This window comes from Aquarana catesbeiana, linkage group LG09 (assembly GCF_042186555.1).
Source record: "Aquarana catesbeiana isolate 2022-GZ linkage group LG09, ASM4218655v1, whole genome shotgun sequence".
Lineage (NCBI taxonomy): Eukaryota > Metazoa > Chordata > Amphibia > Anura > Ranidae > Aquarana > Aquarana catesbeiana.
In genome coordinates, this window is record NC_133332.1 from 193760539 (window position 1) to 193785549 (window position 25011).

General features: G+C 43.4%; 1 protein-coding gene across 3 annotated transcripts in view; it reads left to right on the top strand.

Annotated features, from left to right (window-relative positions):
* Window positions 1-25011, top strand: part of LOC141108162 (vascular endothelial growth factor receptor kdr-like) — a 308462-nt gene that overhangs the window by 144802 nt on the left and 138649 nt on the right. For all 3 annotated transcript variants that reach the window (XM_073599472.1, XM_073599473.1, XM_073599474.1), the window contains exon 8: window positions 23605-23719. In XM_073599472.1, the coding sequence (XP_073455573.1) occupies window positions 23605-23719 (115 nt within the window). The remainder of the gene's footprint in view (window positions 1-23604; window positions 23720-25011) is intronic.

Here is a 25011-nt window from a genome sequence, read left to right on the forward strand (position 1 = left end):
GAGAGTCGGATAGTAACCGATACCGGAGCATGATCCGAGATGCCTTGTGAGAGGATCTCAGCAGAGTCCACCCTACGAAGTAGAGTAGGGGAGGCAAAGGCCAAGTCAATGCGGGACATGGTCCGGTATGTTGTAGAAAGGCATATGTATGCCTTGTCCGAGGGGTGGAAATGACGCCAGACATCTGTCATGTGGAAGGCGGAGGCCCAATGAGAGAGTCCATGCTGGGGTGGACCCGAGGCATGTAGTCTGTCAATATCTCTGGATGGGGCCAAATTAAAATCACCCGAAAATAATACATTATCAACGTTATATAATGTAACCTGTTGCATGAGCTCATGAAGGACATTAACATCAGCAGGGGGAGGCAGATATATCCCCATTTACAAAGGGAATCCCTGAAATCAGAGCATGGAGGAGAATGTATCTGCCCCCCAGGTCGAGTTTAACCTCTAAAATTTGAAATGGCAGGGATTTATGCACCAAAATACTAATTCCCCTGGCGTAGTTAGAATATGGTGCATGGTAGTGCACACCAACCCAGGCTTTTTTCAAGCTGAGAATGCGGGAGCCCACAAGATGTGTCTCCTGAAGGATACACAACTGTGGGCGGAGCCTCCGCAGGTAGGCAAACGCCAGCGAACGCTTGACAGCTGAATTAAGCCCTCTCACATTCCATGATACCACCATACACTTAGCCATGGGAAGGGTGCAATATTAAAATTAGGAATGCAATAGTAGTAATGCCTGGGACCAGCATCTCTGGGGGGGAACAATTAACCCCCCGGGACACACCGGAGACCCATAGTACACAGACCACCAAAATGCAGCTGCTCTATGTAGTAGGGACATACCATCGTGCACTTGCACATAAAGACCAACAGCAATTTAAAAATACAGAACTCAACATAGGAAAAACAAAAAGAACAACATAAAGAAAAAATAACGTGGGCAACCAAACATGGGTAGCCGCAATCAACCTTCCCCCTCCCCCACCCCGTACACCTCGGAACAGTGAGGAGCACCTGAATCCCAAAAAACCCATAGTTCAAAAACTAGTAACCTGAGTTGGGGTAGTGTTCCTGGATAGAAGCATCACATCATCCCCAGTGAATCTGGGGTTTAGGCGTGGATGTGACTAGTCCCGTCCTGGAGCTAGTGGAGTGATTAGAATTATAAAAATAAAAAAGAAGAAAGGAGAGTCTTAACTTACACCTGCCAGAGCAGGGGCACACTCTTCAGGGTCTGTTACAAGAAGTAGCACAAGGTAAAGGAAGAAAACAAATTAAACAGACTCAAAGGTAGTCCTGGAAGTAAAAATAACAAAGAAGATCTGTAGAAAGGTTGTATAATTACAATCTGCACAGCTGGAAATAGTGATTAGAGTATCTCGAAAAACCGGGGAGAAGCCGAGAAGAGAGTGCAAAGTGTTAACCCAGTACAGTCTGCACCATCCGCGGTTACAACAATTATGTCACGAGTACCTGGTATAATAACAGGATCTAAAGCCGGGAAACAATCGGGGTTACCCAGTCCAGCGATGCAAGAAAAGCAAACTCGCTTGCAGCAAACAATTCAGGATGTATAGCGTAGTCTTCCTACGGGGACAGAGTCTCCAACCAGGCGGATGCATCTCTAGGGCTGGTAAAGAAGCGTGCTGTCTCCCTGTCAATCACACGCAGCTTAGCTGGAATCAAGATACTGTATTTGATACCTTTCCTCCGCAGGGCAGCTTTCACAGCATCAAAGGAACGGCGTTGATGCTGTGTCTCCATGGTGTAATCTGGGAACAGTAGGAGCTTGGTATTTTGAAAAGGTAAGTCCCTAGCAGCGCGAGAGGCTCTAAGTAACTCATCCTGATCACGAAAATTTAGCAGCCTGAGAATAAAAGTTCGAGGAGGGGCCCCTTCAGGACCGGGTCTTGGCGGAACCCGGTGGGCTTTCTCCACCGCGAAGTAGGGGGAGAGCTGAGCAGCCAGTAATAAGGAGCGCCGTAGGCCTTCTGTAAACTGGGGACCGGCCTTCAGCTCCCTCCGGAAGCCCCACGATCCTTAAGTTGTTTCTTCGGCTCCAGTTCTCAGCATCTTCCGCCCGGTATTCAAGAGCCTTGACTTTCGTTTGAAGCGTGCGGATAGAAGCAGCATGATCGGATACTGTATCTTCCACCGTTCCCACTCGGTTCTCTGCCTCCGTGACTCTGGAGCGGATCCTGTCCAGGTCCTGCCGAATCAGTCCCACATCCATTTGAACCTCCTCTATTTTAGGGTAGACTGGCATGAGGTGATTGCAGTTTGGCAAGAGGTAATAGCCGCCATGATCTCCGGCATCCCCGGAGACACTGGAACAGAGTTCGCCTCGTGGTCTGTTTGCGACGCCATATTGCTATGGCGCGCAGGAGATCTTAAGGAGCAGCAGATTGGGCTAGTCTCCACCAGGATATCCGGGGGGAATTTCAATTTCTTACCCCTCTTCTGGTTGCCTGAGGTTTTAGAAGGCATCCAGGGATCACAGAGTCTCTTTAGCAGGTAAATTCTTTGGGTACGGATAGATTTTCCAGATCACACTCCAGGAGAGCTCAGAAACACGTCTGTTTAGTCCGCCATCCCGGCCACGCCCCCCGAAAATTGGTCTTTGGGTGTCGGTGGCGCCTTCCCACCGTTACCCTATAGAGGTACTCTTGATGAAAGTACGAATTGGCCTTGCTGTAAAAAATTGCAATGATATGCACCTGTCAAACAGGTGCAGAAAAATTACTCTTTGGGTGTGGGGGGCACCTTCCCACCATAACCCTATAGAGGTACTCTTGAGGAAAGCAAGAATTGGCCTTGCTGTAAAAAATTGCAATGATATGCAGCGGTCAAACAGATGCTGAAAAATTGGTCTTTGGCTGTTAATTGTGCCCATGAAACCTATACCAAAAACATTCTTCCAGATGAAATGATTGAACACCCTCGAAGTCAGGCAGCCTCGAAGTCCTGCAGAGATTCCACAACCCAAAAAGACTTAATCAGTGACATCGGCATCAGGGACTTCATAGCTGGTAATCCAGGACTAGGGATGAGCCGAACACCCCCCGGTTCGGTTCGCAGCAGAACATGCGAACAGGCAAAAAATTTGTTTGAACACGTTATAGTCTATGGGACACAAACATGAAAATCAAAAGTGCTAATTTTAAAGGCTAATATGCAATTTATTGTCATAAAAAGTGTTTGGGGACCTGGGTCCTGCTCCAGGGGACATGTATCAATGCAAAAAAAAGTTTTAAAAACTGACGTTTTTTCGGGAGCAGTGATTTTAATAATGCTTAAAGTGAAACAATAAAAGTGAAATATTCCTTTACATTTCATACCTGGGGGGTGTCTATAGTATGCCTATAAAGTGGCGCATGTTTCCCGTGTTTTCCGAGAGCAAAAAGTAATTTAAAAGTACTTGCGGCTATAATGAATTGTCGGTCCCGGCAATACACATAAAAGTCATTGAAAAAACGGCATGGGATTCCCCTACAGGTCTGGTATGGATATTAAGGGGAACCCCGTGTTAAAATTAAAAAAAAAATGGTGTGGGGGTTCCTCCTAAAAATTCATACCGGACCCCTCAGGTCTGGTATGGATTTTAAGGGGAACCCCGCGCCAAAATTAAAAAAAAATGGCGTGGGGGTCCCCCCAAAAATCCATACCAGACCCTTATCCGAGCACGCAAACTGGCAGGCCGCAGGAAAAGAGGGGGGGACGAGAGAGCACCCCCCATCCTGAACCGTACCAGGCCACATGTCCTCAACATGGGGAGGGTGCCCCCAAAACACCTTGTCCCCATGTTGATGGGGACAAGGGCCTCATCACCACAACTGTCCTCTCAGATGACAGCTCTTTTATAACTGAACATCCCTATGGCTTTCCCATAGCATCAGAGGGGGCGGGGCCACCCGGTCCACCCCCCTCTGACGCACGGGGACATCCCTATGGCTTTCCTGTAGCATCAGAGGGGGCGGGGCCACCCGGTTACATAACCGGGTGGCCCCGCCCCCCTCTGACGCTACAAGTAAGCCATAGGGATGTCCCCGTGCGTCAGAGAGGGGGCGGGTTCACCTGGCGATGTCACCGTGTGGCCCCGCCCTCAGTTATAAAAGAGCTGTCACCTGAGAGGACGGTCATTACGGCGGGTGCCATAGAGGCAGGTCGGTTGCGTTTTTTTGTTTTTCGGTCCGTCGGCGGAGCAAGAGAAGAAGAAGACTATGTGGGACATTTTTATTTTTTTATTTTTTAACCACTTCAGCCCCGGAAGGATTTACCCCCTTCCTGACCAGAGCACTTTTTACAATTTGGCACTGCGTCGCTTTAACTGCTAATTGCGCGGTCATGCAATGCTGTACCCAAACTAAATTTGCGTCCTTTTCTTCCCACAAATAGAGCTTTCTTTTGATGGTATTTGATCACCTCTGCGGTTTTTATTTTTGCGCTATAAACGGAAAAAGACCGAAAATTTTGAAAAAGAATTATATTTTCTACTTTTTTGTTATAAAAAAAATCCAATAAACTCAATGTTAGTCATACATTTAGGCCAAAATGTATTCGGCCACATGTCTTTGGTAAAAAAAATGTCAATAAGCATATATTTATTGGTTTGCACAAAAGTTATAGCGTCTACAACTAGGGTACATTTTCTGGAATTTACACAGCTTTTAGTTTATGACTGCCTATGTCATTTCTTGAGGTGCTAAAATGGCAGGGCAGTACAAATCCCCCCCCCCCCAAATGACCCCATTTTGGAAAGTAGACACCCCAAGGAAATTGCTGAGAGGCATGTTGAGCCCATTGAATAATGTGATTGAATAATGACAAAAAAAATAAAAAATTACAAAAAGTTGTCACTAAATGATATATTGCTCACACAGGCATGGGCATATGTGGAATTGCACCCCAAAATACATTCAGCTGCTTCTCCTGAGTACGGGGATACCACATGTGTGGGACTTTTTGGGAGCCTAGCCGCGTACGGGGCCCCGAAATCCAATCACCGCCTTCAGGATTTCTAAGGGTGTAAATTTTTTATTTTACTCCTCACTACCTATCACAGTTTTGAAGGTCATAAAATGCCCAGATGGCACAAACCCCCCCCCCCCCAAATGACCCCATTTTGGAAAGTAGACACCCCAAGCTATTTGCTGAGAGGCATGTTGAGTCCATGGAATATTTTATATTTTGACACAAGTTGCGGGAAAGTGACATTTTTTTTTTTTTTTTGCACAAAGTTGTCACTAAATTATATATTGCTCACACAGGCCATGGGCATATGTGGAATTGCACCCCAAAATACATTTAGCTGCTTCTCCTGAGTATGGGGATTCCACATGTGTGGGACTTTTTGGGAGCCTAGCCTCATACGGGGCCCCGAAAACCAATCACCGCCTTCAGGGTTTCAAAGGGTGTAAATTTTTGATGTCACTCTTCACTGCCTATCACAGTTTCGGAGGCCATGGAATGCCCAGGTGGCACAACCCCCCCCCCCAAATGACCCAATTTTGGAAAGTAGACACCCCAAGCTATTTGCTGAGAGGCATGGTGAGTATTTTGCAGCTCTCATTTGTTTTTGAAAATGAAGAAAGACAAGAAAAAATTGTTTTTTTCTTTTTTCAATTTTCAAAACTTTGTGACAAAAAGTGAGGTCTGCAAAATACTCACAATACCTCAGCAAATAACTTGGGGTATCTACTTTCCAAAATAGGGTCATTTGAGGGGGTTTGTGCCACCTGGGCATTCCATGGCCTCCAAAACTATGATAGGCAGTGAAGAGTGAAATCAAAAATTTACGCCCTTAGAAAGCCTGAAGGCGGTGCTTGGTTTTCGGGGTCCCGTACAAGGCTATGCTCCCAAAAAGTCTCACACATGTGGTATCCCCGTACTCAGAAGAAGCAACAGAATGTATTTTGGGGTGTAATTTCACATATTCCCATGGCATGTTTGAGCAATATATCATTTAGTGACAACTTTGTGCAAAAAAAAAAAAATTTGTCTCTTTTCCGCAACTTGTGTCACAATATAAAATATTCCATGGACTCGACATGCCTCTCAGCAAATAGCTTGGGGTGTCTACTTTCCAAAATGGGGTCATTTGGGTGGGTTTTGAACTGTCCTGGTATTTTATGCACAACATTTAGAAGCTTATGTCACACATCACCCACTCTTCTAACCACTTGAAGACAAAGCCCTTTCTGACACTTTTTGTTTACATGAAAAATTATATTTTTTTGCAAGAAAATTACTTTGAACCCCCAAACATTATATATTTTTTTAAAGCAAATGCCCTACAGATTAAAATGGTGGGTGTTTAATTTTTTTTTTTCACACAGTATTTGCGCAGCGATTTTTCAAACGCATTTTTTGGGGAAAAAAACCCACTTTTTAAAATTTTAATGCACTAAAACACTCTATATTGCCCAAATGTTTGATGAAATAAAAAAGATGATCTTAGGCCGAGTACATGGATACCAAACATGATATGCTTTAAAATTGCGCACAAACGTGTAGTGGCAACAAAATGAATACATTTTTAAAAGCCTTTAAAAGCCTTTACAGGTTACTACTTTAGATTTACAGAGGAGGTCTACTGCTAAAATTACTGCCCTCGATCTGACCTTCGCAGTGATACCCCACATGCATGGTGCAATTGCTGTTAACATTTGACGCCAGACCGACGCTTGCGTTCGCCTTAGCGCGAGAACAGGGGGGGACAGGGGTGCTTTTTTTTTTTTTTCTTGATTATTTTTTTGCTTTTTTATCTTATTTTTAAACTGTTCCATTCATTTTTTTTTAATCATTTTTATTGTTATCTCAGGGAATGTAAATGTCCCCTATGACAGCAATAGGTAGTGACAGGTACTCTTTTTTGAAAAAAATGGGGTCTATTAGACCCTAGATCTCTCCTCTGCCCTCAAAGCATCTGACCACACCAAGATTGGTGTGATAAAATGCTTTCCCAATTTCCCAATGGCTCTGTTTACATCTGGCGAAAACTAAGTCATAAAATGCTCATAGCTTCCGGTTTCTTAGGCCATAGAGATGTTTGGAGCCACTCTGGTCTCTGATCAGCTCTATGGTCAGCTGGCTGAATCACCAGCTGCATTCTCAGGTTCCCTGTTGAGACAGGAGAGCCAGAGAAATATATGGAAGACGGTGGGGGGGGGGGGATTCCCTCCCACTGCTTGTAAAAGCAGTCTAGAGGCTAATTAGCCTCTAGGATTGCTTTTACATGAAAGCCGACCGCTGGCTGAAAAGAATACCAAGATGATACCTAAACCTGCAGGCATCATTCTGGTATAACCACTCAAAGTCATGAATGGCGTACCTGAAGACAAAAAAATGGTTAACAATAAAACACAGTGAACGGTAAAGTATAAAAAATTGCATACCTGAAAAGCAAACATGATAAAACATAATAACAATAAAACATTGCAGAATAGAATACAGTAAAAAAGAGCAGAACAATAGAGAGAGAATAGAGAGAGAGAGAACAATAAAACGACAACTATTTTTTAAAATTTTATATATTTTTTTGTTTTTGTTTTTTTACACTTTTTTTTGTAACTGTAACTTTTATAACTGTAACCGGTTCCAGGTTCGGGTCTCTCAAAATGCGATGGCATCTTGGGAGACCCTGTGAAAGTGTGCCTAGTCTGTGCAATGCTGTACCCTACGCTAATACTAGTGTATGGTAGCGTTCAAAACATTGCAAAGACCAGGATTGTCAGGACAGAAGGGACAATAATAGCAGGTGTCACGCCTATATCCGCGCTTGCTGCAGACACGACATCTTTTTTGGGGGGGTTCGTTTGGTAGGGGTACTCGGGAGGACATAAAGAAAATGCCTCTCATGCAGCCAACTGCATTTGGTTGGGGATGTGAATGGGGGAAGTACAGGTGCTGCAGAAGCGGTGGGTTCCCAATTAGGATTGGCGAATGCAGCAGGAAGGGCATTATGGGCATGACGGGCCTGTGTTTGTCTTCTTCTTGGTGGCAGCGGGACACTACTTGTGCTTGACACCTCATCAGCTTGAACTGCACTTATGGGACTCGCCACGTCACCAAGTGTTACTGCAGTGCTGGTTTGACTATGACCGGGGTGTACTAGGCCGCTGGTGCTTGCCACTTCACCAAAACACTACCAAAAAAACTGTTAGCGATTGCAGGGATCAGGCCTGACTCTGCGAACTCTGCAGTTATGCGTTTAGTGTTTTGTAAGTGACAGTGATCGATCGATACTGCACTTGGCTGATCCCGCTAACACTGCGTTTTTGGGAACCCTAAACTGCTGGGGACGCTAGTATAGATCTGATCGGATCAGATATTGATCCGTTCAGATACTATACCACTAAGGGAGGTGTACGGTGTGTGCGTGGGTGTTAGCGGTACTGGCCCTAACCTGACGCTGCCTGGGGCTGGTGCTTGCCAGTTCACCAAAATGCTACCAAAAAACTGTTAGCGATCGCAGGGATCAGGGCTGACTCTGCGAACGCTGCAGTTATGTGTGTTTAGTGTTTTGTAAGTGACAGTGATTGATCGATACTGCACTTGGGTGGGCTGGGCTGGGCTGGGCGGAGTGGAAAAACGCAGGTGCTAGAAGGTATCTGGGCTGATCCCGCTAACACCGCGTTTTTGGGAACCCTAAACTGCTGGGGACGCTAGTATAGATCTGATTGGATCAGATATTGATCCGTTCAGATACTATACCACTAAGGGAGGCGTGTGCTGCGTGCGTGGGTGTTAGCGGTACTGGCGCTAACCTGACGCTGCCTGGGGCGACGCATATCACCGCCGGGTGATCAGGGGTCTAAACCTTTATTAGGTAATAAACGGCGGGTGCCCTGACACTATAAAAATAAACTAACTAACCAGCGTCACCCGTAACAGTTATACAGTGATCACTGGTGAAAGGGTTAACTAGGGGGCAATCAAGGGGTTAAAACCTTTATTAGGTAGTATATGGGGGTCCCTGTTGCTATAAAAAAGGCTGACGGCGAACCTATATATTTACCTCCCTAACTATCGTCACCAGTGACACTAATACAGCGATCAGAAAAATGATCGCTTAGTGACACTGGCGACAGGGGGTGATCAAGAGGTTAAAACTTTATTAGGGGGGGTTAGGGGGGTATCCTAGACCTAAAGGGGGCTAACACTAACTGCCCTACCACACTAACTGTCACAAACTGACACCAATGCAATAATCAGAAAACAAACAAACAAACTGCTTAGTGTCAGTGTGACGGGGGGGTGATTAGGGGGTGATCGGGGGGTAATCGGGGGGTGATGGGGGGTGTAAAGTATACCTGGCATGTTCTACTGTGTGTGTGTGTGTTGGTGTAACTCACTCGGATGTCTTCTCTCCTCGGCGCTGGAACGGAAAATACCGAGCCGAGGAAAGATGACATCATTTCCTCTGCCTCTGTGTACTATACAGAGGCAAGGGAAGATTCTCATTGGCTGGGAGCGATCGCGAGGGGGGGGGCACGAATGAATGGCCTTCCCCTCATCTCTGAACGCTCCCAGACATAAGCTGACCACCTCGGGCACCGGGGGGGGTCCGATCAGACCCCCCCGCCCGCGGCAAGCAATCACATACCAGGTACGTGATTTTGCCTGCCTGTGCCATTTTGCCGCAGTATATCTGCGTTAGGCAGTCGGCAAGTGGTTAATAAAGGACTTGTCCCCAAGCCGTGCCATGACATTTTTACCATTTCCACACTTTTTTTGTGAAATGGTAGGGGTACAATGTACCCCTTACCAGTTCACACAGGGGGGGAGGCCGGATCTGGGGGGTCCCCTTGTTAAAGGGGGCTTCCAGATTCCGATAAGCCCCCCACCCGCAGACCCCCACAACCACCGGGCAAGGGTTGTGGGGATGAGGCCCTTGGCCTCATCAACATGGGAACAAGGTGTTTTGGGGGGTACCCCAAAGCATCCTCCCCATGCTGAGGGCATGTGGCCTAGTATGGTTCAGGGGGGGGCTCTCTCGTCCCTCCCCTCTGTTCCTGTGACCTGAAGGGTCTGGTATGGATTTTGAGGGGGACCCCCACGCTCTCTCGTCCCCCCCCTCTGTTCCTGTGACCTGAAGGGTCTGGTATGGATTTTGAGGGGGACCCCCACGCCATTTTTTTTTAAATTTTGACACGGGGTTCCCCTTAATATCTATACCAGACCCTAAGGGCCTGGTATGGAATTTGGGGGGACCCCCAAGCAATTTTTTTTTTAATTTTGGTTTGGGGTTCCCCTTAATATTGGACTGTGGGGGAATCCCATGCCGTTTTTTCAATGACTTTTATGTATATTGCCGGGACTGACAATTCATTATAGCCACGAGTACTTTTAAATTACTTTTTTTCCTTTAGGAATGTCATTTTGCTCTCGGACTGTTCTAAACACGGGAAACATGCGCCACTTTACAAGCATACTATAGACACCCCCAGGTACGAAATTTAAAGGAATATTTCACTTTTATTATTTCACTTTAAGCATTATTAAAATCACTGCTCCCGAAAAAATGGCCGTTTTTTAAAACTTTTTTTTTGCATTGATACATGTCCCCTGGGGCAGGACCCAGGTCCCAGGTCCCCAAACACTTTTTATGACAATGCCATGCATATAAGCCTTTAAAATTAGCACTTTTGATTTCTCCCATAGACTTTTAAAGGGTTTTCCGCGGCTTTCGAATTTGCTGCAAACACCCCAAATTGTTCGCTATTCGGCGAACACCCAATGTTCGAGTCGAACTTACGGTCGACTCAAACATCGGGCTCATCCCTATATAGGACTGATTCGTTTTTTATAAAAGTCAAATGGTCCACGGAGTCTGTGGACAGACGCATTCTATGATCAGTGACGAAACCTCCTGCAGCACTGAATGTCCATTCTGAAAGCACGCTGGATGCAGGGCAGCCCAACAACTCAATAGCATACTGGGCAAGTTCTGTCCAGTGGTCTATTCACATGATCCAGTAAGTCAGTGGATCGTCAGCTGGAAAGCTCTCCATCTCTGTTTTGGCCCCAAGGTAATCGTCCACCATGTGATGCAGATGCTGCCGATGGCATGTGGAAGTTGACAACCCTGGGCGGCGAGGACTAAACACATTTCGAAATGCCTCACTTAGGCGGACGCCTTCTCCAACGCTCCACTCTTGACCAACAGAAGACTCAAAACTACGTTTTCCACGACACTGGAACCTACTGGAGTCGGGAAAAACGTTCAATAAAATCCTCTTTAATGTGTCAAGAGATTTTATCTTCTGCACTCTCTGTGGGGATGGGATGAGTTCTGGGACCTTCCCCTTATAACGGTGGTCAAGGAGAGTTGCCAACCAGTAATCATCCTTCTCCTTTATGCCAGGTATTTTTGGGTCCTTTCGCAGGCTTTGAAGCATGATGTTGTGTTGCCCACACTCCTTAAATTTGCAGAGGCTTGAGAAGCAGACTCCTCGAGGTCACTCAGGATGACAGCATCCTCCCAGCCACCAACTATTCCCAAGGGTCCTGAGGTTTGAAAGCCATCGCTTACAGATTGACGCATGTCTTCCTCTTCTTCAAAGCCTATGAAAGTGCCAGAATCCTCCTTCTCATCCTCCTCCCCTCTCTCCTCCTGTGTGTTCTGTGACATAGGAATGATGGTGTCTGCTTAAAATGGGCCTTGAGACTGTCACTGCTCACCATCCTTGTGGCCTCCTCAAATGGTAATAATACAGTGCATGCATCCTTAATGATCAGCCATTGGCATGGGGAAAAAAGGCAGAGGCAGCCTGAGCTTGTCGTGGTGCCATACTGGCACAGGTACTTGTACTTGTTGATGGCCCTCTGCTGCATGTATAGCCGCTGCAGCATTCGCAAAGTTGAGTTCCACTTGGTGGGCATGTCACAAATCAGGCGGTTTACGGGCAGGTGGAATTCCTGCTGAATTTCAGCCACCACCTCTGGGCCTGTCCCTGCAAGAATCTCTGCTCTATTGTGGTTTCTGTCCCCTAAACACACCAGCTGAAGCACTGCATGGCATCTTTTAGCCTGACTCTGGGAAAAGCCCTTTTAATGCTTAGGGGGTACCTGATGTTCATAGAACAATTCTGCAGAGGAGGGCATGGAGGTGGCGGAGGAGGAGGAGGGGTAGAGCTCACAGGTCTGGCATCATCCCCACCAGCTCTATGGAGACCTGGGGGCACAACAAGCTGCAGCACTGAGCCCTGTCCTGCATCCTTTTCGAGTTGCAAGCAGTGTTACCCAGTGTGCTGTGAACTAAATATATCGTCCCTGCTCATGCTTGCTGGACCACGTGTCAGCAGTAAGGTGGATTTTATTGGAACATTCTCAAGCAGGATCCCATCCTCAATCCAGTTCTACCACCCAAACCAGTAGTTGTGTTTCGAAAATCCAAAGATCTTAGAAGCCTAATAGCTCCGAGTAGAGTACGAAAACCTCAGAACCAAACCAAGACCCCCACTGGCAATTGGGCATCCATCTTCGACCAGAAAGGCAACTACAAGTGTGGAACCAAAAACTGTGGAGCCTGTGCCTTCATGGCACACCACAAAAAAGAAATCATGGGGTCCGACGGCCAGTACCACAAAATCAAACAGTTCATCAATTGCGGTACCTCCTATGTAGTCTATGGTCTTATCTGTCCATGCGGTCTTCTGTATGTTGGGCGCACAATACGTCCACTCAGGACAAGATTTAGCGAACACAAATGCAGCATAATCAATAGTAACATGTACCATCAGAGTAAAAATAAAAAATGCCACAGCTATTCAGTACCTAGGCATTTCAGAGAATGTCATAACAGCAATCCAACAGGAATCAAAGTGTTTGGCATTGAAGCTATCAAAAAAGACGCTGACAATGGGAGGAGATTCAGAAGACTCTGTAAACAAGAATCATTCTGGATTTTCACTCTTGGGTCATTGGTTCCCGATGGAATGAATGAAGATCTAGATATCCACGGTGCCATCTAGATACAGAATATCACCATCATGCTTTGCCCCCCCCTCTATCCTAGCCATCCCCAGCCCCCCCCCCCTTATTACCTGTGATCCCCTTCATATCATCACCATCATTCCACCATACGGTAAACCCTGTATACCCTCTCCTGTCCCCGCAGTTTCATGTACACCATTTCTCCTCATATTATCCACCTCTGCTGTTATACAACCCATATAAACATGTGTGTGTACGTGTATGTGTATGTATATGTGTGTATATGTGTATATATGTATGTATGTGTGTGTGTGTGTATATATATATATGTATATGTGTATGTGTATATATGTATATATATATATATATATATATGTACATGTTCTGCACGAAATACCTCCGGTTCACTATTCAAATCATAGTCACACTTTTCATATCACATTACTTTATATGGCTTAATTGGATTCAATAATAGCCTTTTCATTCATGCCCTCGGACCCGCCCCCCCAGAGTCTTTTAAACCCCCAGCACAACCTCATCACAAAACCTTTCCTATCCCTAGGCAGCAAGACACTTTCTATCCAGCCATCAGCTGCCTCAAGGACACCTCCTCCCTCCTCCCCCCCCCCCTTCTGCTGCCAGGATCACACGGCTCTCCACTCCAAAGGATCTCTACAGTTTACAGCTGTGTCTACACACTTCTCCTGAGACAGGTTAGCCACAATGGTCTTTGTAACTTCCTTATCCTGTTAAACCCAGCAGTGTCCATAAGAGCTTGCTTACTTTCCCTGCTCAACTTATGTTTCACTACAGGCACATCTGACAGCCTAACAGGACCGCAAAAAGAAAATACAATCTGTTTACATTCTAATTTCATCCATAGGTAGCTGCGTTCTGTCATCAGCCCACCTGTCTGCCACCTCCAATATTTGGTCACCAACACCAGATTATCCCCCTAACGTATCCACTCCCGCCACTCTCCGCTATTGCGTTGCACAAACTACACATTCCCACCCTACCGCCATGACACTGGTTCTACATAGGCACAATACATGCTGTGTAGGGGTGGTCTCCACATGTGTGTGTATGCATGTGGACATGTATATGTGTGCATGTATATATATATATGTGTGCATATGTGTATATATTTATTTTGTGCATATTGTTTCTTTATCTATATATATATATATATATATATATATATATGCATATGCGTTTTAGATTTTTATGTACATTTGATATATGCATTTTTTTATATATTTTTGTGGATTTCCATTTGAATGAACACATTTCTGTTTTTGCACAAACCACATGGCCATCTTTGTGCCCCCATTTGTGCTTTCCGTGAACAGGGGCATACCTCCACATATCTGTTCCAGCACAGCGTTTTACGTGCTGGCAGAGTTTTTACACGCATGCGCATGTCCTTTGGACAAAAGCACAACCGGTTTTACCATGCGGAGAGACAATATCTCTCAATGTGTCTCAGTGCACTTTTTACTTCATTTACCATCGCCCCCACCCCCCCCCCCCCACCCCCTCATATGCATATATGTTTTTTTTTTTTTTTTAATGCATTTACATGCGTTTGTATTATGCACGTGTATGTATATGCATGTATGTGTACACGAGTATGTGTGTGTACACTTATGTATGCGTAGATTTTTTCATTTGTATGTATTTAGACTACAATCTCATGTTCTGTGCTTTAAAATCCCACTACCTATCATTAATTCTTTGTACTGATATGGTAATTTTTATTTCTAATATATTTATATTATATACTTTTTATCATTTTATGAATGCATTTTTCAATGTAAACTTATCTTACATCTCCAGTCTGTAGTGTACGGTATATATTGTTCTTATTTATACCCCATCTAGAACACCTGGGTATGGAACTTGGAATAATCAATTGTCCATCACAGGACACATCCTCCTACTAGCCGCACCACCTCTCCCCATGTACACATGTCGGCCTACCGGCCCATACAGACTGTGCTCCAGTTCTCCTGGCTCTGATAAAGAGGTTTTCCTCGAAACGTGTCAGCATTTCTTAAATACCTGCCTCAATATGGGCACACCCCAATTTTAACTTCCTAGTACTTATTTTGTTACCTGTTTTTCCTTTTTTTTTTATAATATTATGTAGTATTTGTATGATTTTATATCTATATGACTATATGTCTGTATTCTTTTACATAAACAAACCATACATTTCTTGATGTAAGCATCTGATCACGCGCCTTCCATCCACTTCCTACTAAACTGGATTTTACGGCTGACTGTCTTGCCCAATGATGCCAGAACATTCCTTTCCACGTGATGGTAGAGAGATGGAACGGCCTTACATGAAGAGTATTGAGCGACTGGGAACCTGCCATTGTGGTACACAGCACATTGTGCTAATTCACGGAAGGGGGCAGAATCCACCAGGCTCAAAGGTAGAAGTTGGAGAGCCAACAGCTTTGACAAGCTTGCATTCAGACGCTGGGCATGTGGGTGGCAGGGACTGTAGTTTTTTTATCGCTGCAGCAGATGGGGCAGAGAAATTTGCCGGCTACAGTCTAGAACTGGTGGTGTGCTGCTGGCAGATGTCCTGCTAGGACCTGGGACACCGTGTGCTATACCATCATCCCTGTCAGTGGAGACTGCTGAAAGGTAATGACTCGGTATCGCAAGGGCAGATTGAAGTGGGTAAGGAGGAGGAGGGGGAGGAGGGACAGATTTGTGCCCCTTTTGTGTGGTGCTCTTGCCATCTAAGCATGTGGTTTTTGCCACGTTTGATGTGCCTGAGACACAATTTGCAGTTAGCAACAGTGCGATCTGCTGCAGATGTGCTGAAAAAGGCCCAGACAGCTGAGCTTTGGGGAGTGGGCCAGGAGATAACAGTTGCAGAATGTGATGGAATAGGGTGGCTGCTCTCTACTCTTTCTTAATGTCGGCCTCCTTGGAGTTGTGCTGCCTCACCTTCAGTTTCCTCCTCTACTCTATTTGGCACCCAAGTCGCATCAGTGACCTCATCATCATCATCTCGATCTCCTCCATCTTCATCATTACACTTATCATTATCTCCACTGGAGACAACTTGGCAATACGCTGCGGCTTGGGGAACATGAATGCCAATTTGTCTACCAGTGTTCCTCTCTCTCTCTAGGCTCATGTTCCTGCCATCCTTAACCTCAGAGCCAACATCTGAATCCAGTAATGGCTGGGTATCATCAAGGAGCAAGTGGCTGACACTGTGGTCAAATAACTCAGCTGACTCCTCAATGGCTGATGTTGGGGCTATGGCAGGAATAGATGTGGACAAGGAGGCAGGTTTATCCACTCTGGCAACTGCAGATTTGCCTCTTCTTGTTTAGTAAGCCAGTCCACCACCTCCTCTGCATGCTGTGGCTGGATAGCATGGGAAAACTCACTAAACAGAGTAAATGATGCCCTGCCTGAGGACTGACCACCACGTCCACCTTTGCCTGTGGACACATTTGTTGCTGGCCCCCTTACAGTGCCCTTACAGTGCCAAGGGAATGCCTGCTTCTCCTTGTTGTCCTCCCAGACATTATTGGCAGGGAGGGGGGCGGTGCTTATAAGCAAATGTAAAGAAGAAGTTGAAATCTGTATGTAGATGCACTTTAATCAATGTAAAGAGGTGTTTAATGCATTTTAATTTGAGTACTCCCACTACACTATAATATACTGCAATATAATGCGCCAAACGTACAGTAATGCACAGAGCTATATGGCGTTAAATTGTCAGTAACGCACACAAAACGATATGGCGTTAAACTGGCAGTAACGCACACAGAACTATATGGCGTTAAACTATCAGTAACGCCAGCAAAACCATATGGTGTTAAACTGGCAGTAACGCACGCAAAACGATATGGCGTTAAACTGGCAGTAACGCACACAGAAGTAAATGGCATTAAACTGGCAGTAACGCACAAAACTATATGGCGTTAAACTGGCAGTAACGCACACAGAACTATATGGCGTTAAACTGGCAGTAACGCACGCAAAACGATATGGCGTTAAACTGGCAGTAACGCACACAAAACGATATGGCGTTAAACTGGCAGTAACGCACACAGAACTATATGGCGTTAAACTGGCAGTAACACGTGCAAAACTTTATGGCATTAAACTGGCAGTAACGCACACAAAATGATATGGCATTAAACTGGCAGTAACGCACACAGAAGTAAATGGCATTAAACTGGCAGTAACGCACACAGAAGTAAATGGCAATAAACTGACAGTAACGCCAGCAAAACCATATGGTGTTAAACTGGCAGTAATGCACGCAAAACGATATGGCGTTAAACTGGCAGTAACGCACACAGAAGTAAATGGCATTAAACTAGCAGTAACGCACAAAACTATATGGCTTTAAACTGGCAGTAACGCACACAGAACTATATGGCGTTAAACTGGCAGTAACGCACGCAAAACAATATGGCGTTAAACTGGCAGTAACGCACACAAAACGATATGGCGTTAAACTGGCAGTAACGCACACAGAACTATATGGCGTTAAACTGGCAGTAACACGTGCAAAACTTTATGGCATTAAACTGGCAGTAACGCACACAAAATGATATGGCATTAAACTGGCAGTAACGCACACAGATGTAAATGGCATTAAACTGGCAGTAACGCACACAAAACGATATGGCGTTAAACTGGCAGTAACGCACACAGAACTATATGGCGTTAAACTGGCAGTAACGCCAGCAAAACCATATGGTGTTAAACTGGCAGTAACGCACGCAAAACGATATGGCGTTAAACTGGCAGTAATGCACAAAGAAGTAAATGGCATTAAACTAGCAGTAACGCACAAAACTATATGGCGTTAAACTGGCAGTAACGCACACAGAACTATATGGCGTTAAACTGGCAGTAACGCACGCAAAACGATATGGCGTTAAACTGGCAGTAACGCACATAAACCGATATGGCGTTAAACTGGCAGTAACGCACACAGAACTATATAGCGTTAAACTGGCAGTAACGCACGCAAAACGATATGGCGTTAAACTGGCAGTAACGCACACAAAACGATATGGCATTAAACTGGCAGTAACGCACACAGAACTATATGGCATTAAACTGGCAGTAACGCGTGCAAAACTTTATGGCATTAAACTGGCAGTAACGCACACAAAACTATATGGCGTTAAACTGGCAGTAACGCACATAAAACGATATGGCGTTAAACTGGCAGTAACGCACACAGAACTATATAGCGTTAAACTGGCAGTAACGCACGCAAAACGATATGGTGTTACACTGGCAGTAACGCACACAAAACGATATGGCGTTAAACTGCCAGTAATGCACACAGAAGTAAATGGCATTAAACTGGCAGTAACGCAATCAAATAGAAGTGTTCAACCGTCACTACACTGACGCTATCTGAACTGTCCCTACTTTAGCTATACACTAATGTCAAGATTACTGACACGGTCTCACTATACTACACTGAAACTATATGAGGTGTCCCTACTCTACACTAATGTATGTATAAATGACACGGTCTCACTACACTACAGTGAAACTATCTGAGCTGTCCCTACTCTAGCTGCACACTATGCAAAGCTGAATGATGGTCCTCCTCACCAGACTCACACTATCTCTAGACTGACACTAAACTAATATTCTACACTGACAATTGAAGCAAAATAGCACAGTATAGCACACTAACAGCACTTAACAGAGCACTGTTCTATCTCTCTCCACGCCACAATCACACTGAAAATGGCTGCCATTGAAAGAATACTTTTATACTGTGGGGCGGGAATGAGCCATGATTGGATAAAGTCATGATGACAGTGTCCAATCATGACAGTGACAGTGCTCTGTGCCCTGATTGGCTGGAGCTTTCACTGCTTCAGCCAATCAGTTCTTGCAATGCACTGTTCAGTGCCGCAATGCATTGTGGTTGGTCCAGGGGGGGCGAACAAACGGTCGAACGACCCGTTTGTTCGGCTGTTCGCCAAACACTCCCGAACAATGCAAGTTCGTTCCAAACATATGCTCGGGCCGAACCGTTCGCCCATCCCTTCTAGCAGGTAGACGCAAAAAACTTGCCAGAGAAAAACAGATATAATATATAATATCCTCCTCTCTCTCCCCTGTGATGTGACTTTAGACTTTAAACTTTTAATTTTCTGAATATCTTCCGCATTTTTCCTGCAACATACATGGCTTTTTTTGCCTTCTTTCATCTGTTTATTACATATTGTATAATATATACGGTTTTTCTGCTGAATTTTTTGCACTTATTTTAACATTGGGAGCTCAAGCAACTGATTAACCATATTATAGTACTGTGCTGAGAAATGTGTTTGATGTTGTTTTTAAAATATTGGTTTGGGTTATAATGTTTATATTTAGTGTTTGTATGTATTTTTACTATCTTTCACATCGTTGCGCTTTGATCCCCATGCCTCCGGCTAGTACAATTTTTTGGAGCTGGACATGCATTGATGATATTGTGCTAGAGAATATGATGCTGAAAATGATCATAGGCGATGAAATGTTACAGAATGTAAAACTAGAAAAGTAGCAATTGTTCAGGAAAGAGAATGTTTCCAGCCACCTTTGATGTTCATCACAACTCTTCATATTACAAGTAAAACATACAAAACGACATCGTCTAGGGTAATTTTAAGAGATTTCTTGAATTTTTCATAAATCTGTTGATAGAAAAGAACTGGATGGTACAATTGTCCATTTTCAAGTGGCAGCAGCTGAATTCCATTAGCAGAATGTGGAACACTAACAGTCTTGATGTGAAATCCATCCACCATCCTCAACAGTTCCTCAGACCAAATAAGCAAACTTGCTACATTCCTCTTCTTTATATCAGATGAGGCCGGGTCCACCATTTTATACAGTCAGGAAAATAAAACAAACAACAGTGGGCTTCTCAGGCACAAAGATAAGAATCACTGTAAAAATAAAAATGGCTTTCCTTACTGGATCTGTCACCTGAAATGTTTATTTTAAAGGGGTCTAGGGTGACTGTTACTTCATAGCAGCCACCCTGGGGTTTTTCTTCTCACACTTCTAACTTTGCTTTTTAGGAGTTGAGATTTTCTTTCTCACCTTATTATTCCCATACATTAAAATTCTTTCTGAAAATTATAACCTCTGTGCATTGAACTCACTTGATTCTTGTCGTGCTGCAGAAAAGATACACAATCCAACAGCACACACATGAAATACATGCCACATGCATGAAAACACTCTAAATTGTCTGTAATAAGATTTTTTTTTTAATGTTAAGAGCTTTTGATCATTGGTATTCGGTGTTAACTTTGTTGACTAAATTAACATTATTTTAGTTGACTAAAATATGACTAAAACTAAAACAATTCAGATGATTAAAATATGACTAAAGCTAAAATTGCATTTTAGTCAAACAACTAAAATACGACTAAATCTAAAATGGCATTTTAGTCAAAAGACTATGGCTAAAACTAAATTGAAATGTAATGTCAAGATTAACACTGCACTACCACATAACAATAAGTAGGGGGCATCTACTAAGCTACTGAAAGAAAAAAAAAGAAGAAAAAGGCTTTTCCTATTTTTTTCTCTAATATTTCATGTTGGTACTATATTCAGGTAATATGTGCAATAGCATTACAGCCAATAGAGTTTACAGTGTTTTGTTTTTTTTTTTATATTTTGAAGTTGCACTTCTGTTTGGCAAAAAGCAATATTTTTGTTTGTTTATGAAACTTGGTTTTATTTATAAAGACATTATATATCACAAGGGCTAAATCTGTGTCTGTAGTGCATGTTTAAATCGATAGGGAATAAGTACAGCGCTGCTCCGATGGTGTTATAAAGATGGTTACACAATAAGCAGCTAACACACCTCTAAGACACAGGTAGAAGTAAATTAACAAAAAATATATATAGTGTAGCGCTGTGTGTGTAAATGGTAAAGGGTATAAAAACAGTGGGTTAGGCTCGACCCATCTCTTAATGGCCAGCAAATAGACAGAAAATACTTCAAAATTAAATAAAAGTGACTCAATACAATCAAAAGTGCACTATATGTTATAAAATGACATGTAAATTATAATAATTACAACAAACCAGTGATTAATGGTGAACAAGAACAAATTATATATAGATAAAAGTTCAGCCAAAAGAGTCCATAAATATTAGAAAATGTGTTCCTGATAAAAATCAAAAACCACCACCGAAAGGTCTCTGAGGGTCAACTGGTGAAAACAACGATGGAAAGCTTCTGGTAGATGAAAAGGTAGAGCACCAAAATGAAATGAGACATCTAAATATAAGACAGGACCATCACCAGAGTATCTGAGGAGGCTTACCGGAAGCAGGGGACTTGAAAAGACATACTTCTTACAAGTCTCAGAAAGCTTAATGAGCCGCCAGGGCTGGCAAGATGGATCATCGGGTGTCCACAACTTCAAATGGGGGGGAAAGGAAAATCCTTGCACAGCCGGCAAATCAGCAGCACCTCTTCTTTGCAAAGAGGAGGTGCTGCTGATTTGCCGGCTGTGCAAGGATTTTCCTTTCCCCCCCATTTGAAGTTGTGGACACCCGATGATCCATCTTGCCAGCCCTGGCGGCTCATTAAGCTTTCTGAGACTTGTAAGACGTATGTCTTTTCAAGTCCCCTGCTTCCGGTAAGCCTCCTCAGATACTCTGGTGATGGTCCTGTCTTATATTTAGACGTCTCATTTCATTTTGGTGCTCTACCTTTTCATCTACCAGAAGCTTTCCATCGTTGTTTTCACCAGTTGACCCTCAGAGACCTTTCGGTGGTGGTTTTTGATTTTTATCAGGAACACATTTTCTAATATTTATGGACTCTTTTGGCTGAACTTTTATCTTATATAATTTGTTCTTGTTCACCACTAATCACTGGTTTGTTGTAATTATTATAATTTACATGTCATTTTATAACATATAGTGCACTTTTGATTGTATTGAGTCACTTTTATTTAATTTTGAAGTATTTTCTGTCTATTTGCTGGCCATTAAGAGATGGCTCGAGCCTAACCCACTGTTTTTATACCCTTTACCATTTACACACACAGCGCTACACTATATATATTTTTTGTAGTGCATGTTTAAACCTTAAAGTGGATGTAAACCCAATGTCATCCTTTCTAAACTACTGCCATAGAGGTTATGTATAAGGATATACATTTTTCCTGCATGTATCTTTACCTGTCAAATGTCTCCCCTCTGTCTGTTATGAGAGCTGAAAAACTGCATATTCTGTGGGTGTGTCTATTGTCTGAAGCTCGGTGGGTGGAGTCGTGATGTCAGTAGACTCCCCACCCACCTCTACACTCCCCTTGTCAATATGCATTTTCTCTGTGTATTTCATACACTGAACTTCTGCTATGATCTCTAACATCCAGTGAAAAGACAGGAAAGTAACCACATGACTTCAGCATGCCAAATCATGCTGAGGTGTGGAACAGCCAATCCTTGCAGAGCTGCTGAAGAAAGGAGTGGGGGAGGGAATTAAAAAATAATGCATGTCTTAGGCTGTCACTCACAGCAAGGGGGAGGATTTGACAAAGTTTTTCTCAGTTTGTCAAGATTTATCTCACTGAAAAATAAAAGAGGATTGCTCAGAGATGGATTAACTCTGTGTGGCAAGAGTGAGCTCAAATGATAGGAAATCTTATACTCTACAGTATGATTTAAAAAAAAAATTCGGGTTTACATCCACTTTAAAGATGAAGTAAAGTCTTTCTTTTTAATTGTACCTATAGGTAATCCTATAATAAGGCTTACCTGTAGGTACTGTAAATATCTCCTAAACTTGCACCGTTTAGGAGATATTTACTATATACGCCAACACCTACGTCATCTGCGCATGCCCTTTGAAGAAATGGCTGCCGTGCCGTTTCTTTAGGACCCTGTGCTGTGACCGGTGGCTCCTGTGCGCATGCCGTGGGAGTAAAATCATCGTGGCTCTGGCCAATTACATCGACAAAGCCCACGAACATGGAAGAAACTTTGGGGAAAATGTGAGCTGTCTCAGCGGTGCTGAGAGAGCTTTGTTCTAAGTTGAGTATTTCATAATGACTAGCTCATTATGCCTTTGTCTTACAGGTTGTTGTTTTTTTTTTTTTTACATGGTTTACAACCTCTTTAATACCATAAATAATAACATGTTATTAGATTTTTACTGAAATGCTTAAATAATGCATTACAATGTAACTAAACCCATTCAATTTTAGTCGACTAAAATATACTAAAAGGTGAACTTGCACTTTAAACACCCTTTAAGCTAAAGGTTGTAGTAAAGGCAGATATAAAAGACACAACTAATGAAGCTCTAAATTATTACATTATTAAAGGTGTTTTTTTTAATGTAAGCTATGTATGTACATACAAAAATTTGATTTGATAGCAGCCTATTGCCATCTACTGTGCATTAGAAATCACACTTGGCAAGGGAGAACTAATACAAGTAGCTAGTCAGCTGTGCTGGTAACAAGGAACCTGCTGATAAGAGTAGAGAGCAGAGTGACAAAGAGGTCAGCTCTCTGGAAAGAGGGGAAGGGGGCAAAACCTGTAGGTAACTGAAGCAGAAAAAACATCAGGTCTCATTCTTTTTATTCTTGTTATGTCTATTCTCTAGAAAAGCCTTTCTTGTACATTCGTCCTCCAAAGAAACATGTGTATGAAGAAAAAGAAGGTGATGAACTGAAATTATTGGTTAAAGTCAAAGCTTTTCCACCTCCACAAAGCAACTGGTAAGTCATGACGTGGGGGCAGTGAGTAAAAAGTAGATTTGTCATATATCTATGTGTTTTATCTCTTCATATCTAAAATAACCTTTTAATTTGAAGAGGGTCATATTTTGGGAAATATTTTTTTATAAGCGAGGAATGTAGCATATTGTCACAAGGGTTTTACCTGTGGTCATGTCAAGTATAAAGAAACCCACCCAAACAATGGTTCATCTGTGACAGGTTCAGAGTGTTTCCTACTGACTTTCAAAACGATATCGTGCAGTGAATATAATCTCTGTAGTTAATTGTTTTGAGACAAAGCTCTCATGTGTTCGTCTAAATACACAATAGGGACTTTGGTTGGTGCCTATACATGATTAGTAAAATGACCTTCAGATGTTGGAAAAAGTGAATTGTTCACAAATTTCTTGGCGCGCAAATTGAAGAATTATTTACTGTTGAGTAGGCATGAGGAAATGTGTCTAGGTTCTGTATGTGGGGGATTTGCCGTGCCTATTGTGAAGTCCGAAAATTGCGAACTTAAATATGAACCCCAATCAAGTCTATGAAAAGTGAATCTTGAATATCAATACTGTCTATTTTCAAGGCTAATAGGCAAGCGATTGTTAAACAAAGGGCATGGGGAGCTGGGCACTGCCACGGGGGAAATGTACCAATGCAAATAAAAAATGTTTCAAATTTTTGAACAGCAGGTATGGAGTCACCCTGTATTGCAAATTCAAGGGTAATCCTTTACTTTACATGTTTGGGAGATGCCTTTAAACTGTATAATTCTCATGGACAGCATCCAAGACACCTGTTCTGGCATTGCATATTTTGCATGTGTAATACCCATCTTTACGTTTACATTATTGCATGGATTAAATACAGCAGAAGCATCCCAAGCTGATTCTTTACAACTTAAAATAAGGCCTTTTAGGATAGAGGGGAAGGCAAATAACAAAGCCCCCATTCTAAGTCACCTGGCCTAAGTCCAGAGACCAGTAAAGGCTTTGTTATTAATTGATTGCTGTGGCATTGAATAGCTGCAATAGTTTGCCATGTCTGTCAACTGTAAACAGGTTGTGTTCATCGCAAACCAGACCTTTACCCAAACCCAAAGCTCATTACTATTGCTGACCTGTAGATTGTTATGGGGCGTACACACGGTCGGACTTTTCGTCTACAAAAGTCCAACGGACGCCGACGGACTAAAGCTGGCTGGTAATCCGATCGTGTGTGGGCTTCTCCGGACTTTCAGCAGACTTTTTCAGCCTCAAATCCGACGGACTTTAGATTTGAAACATGCTTCA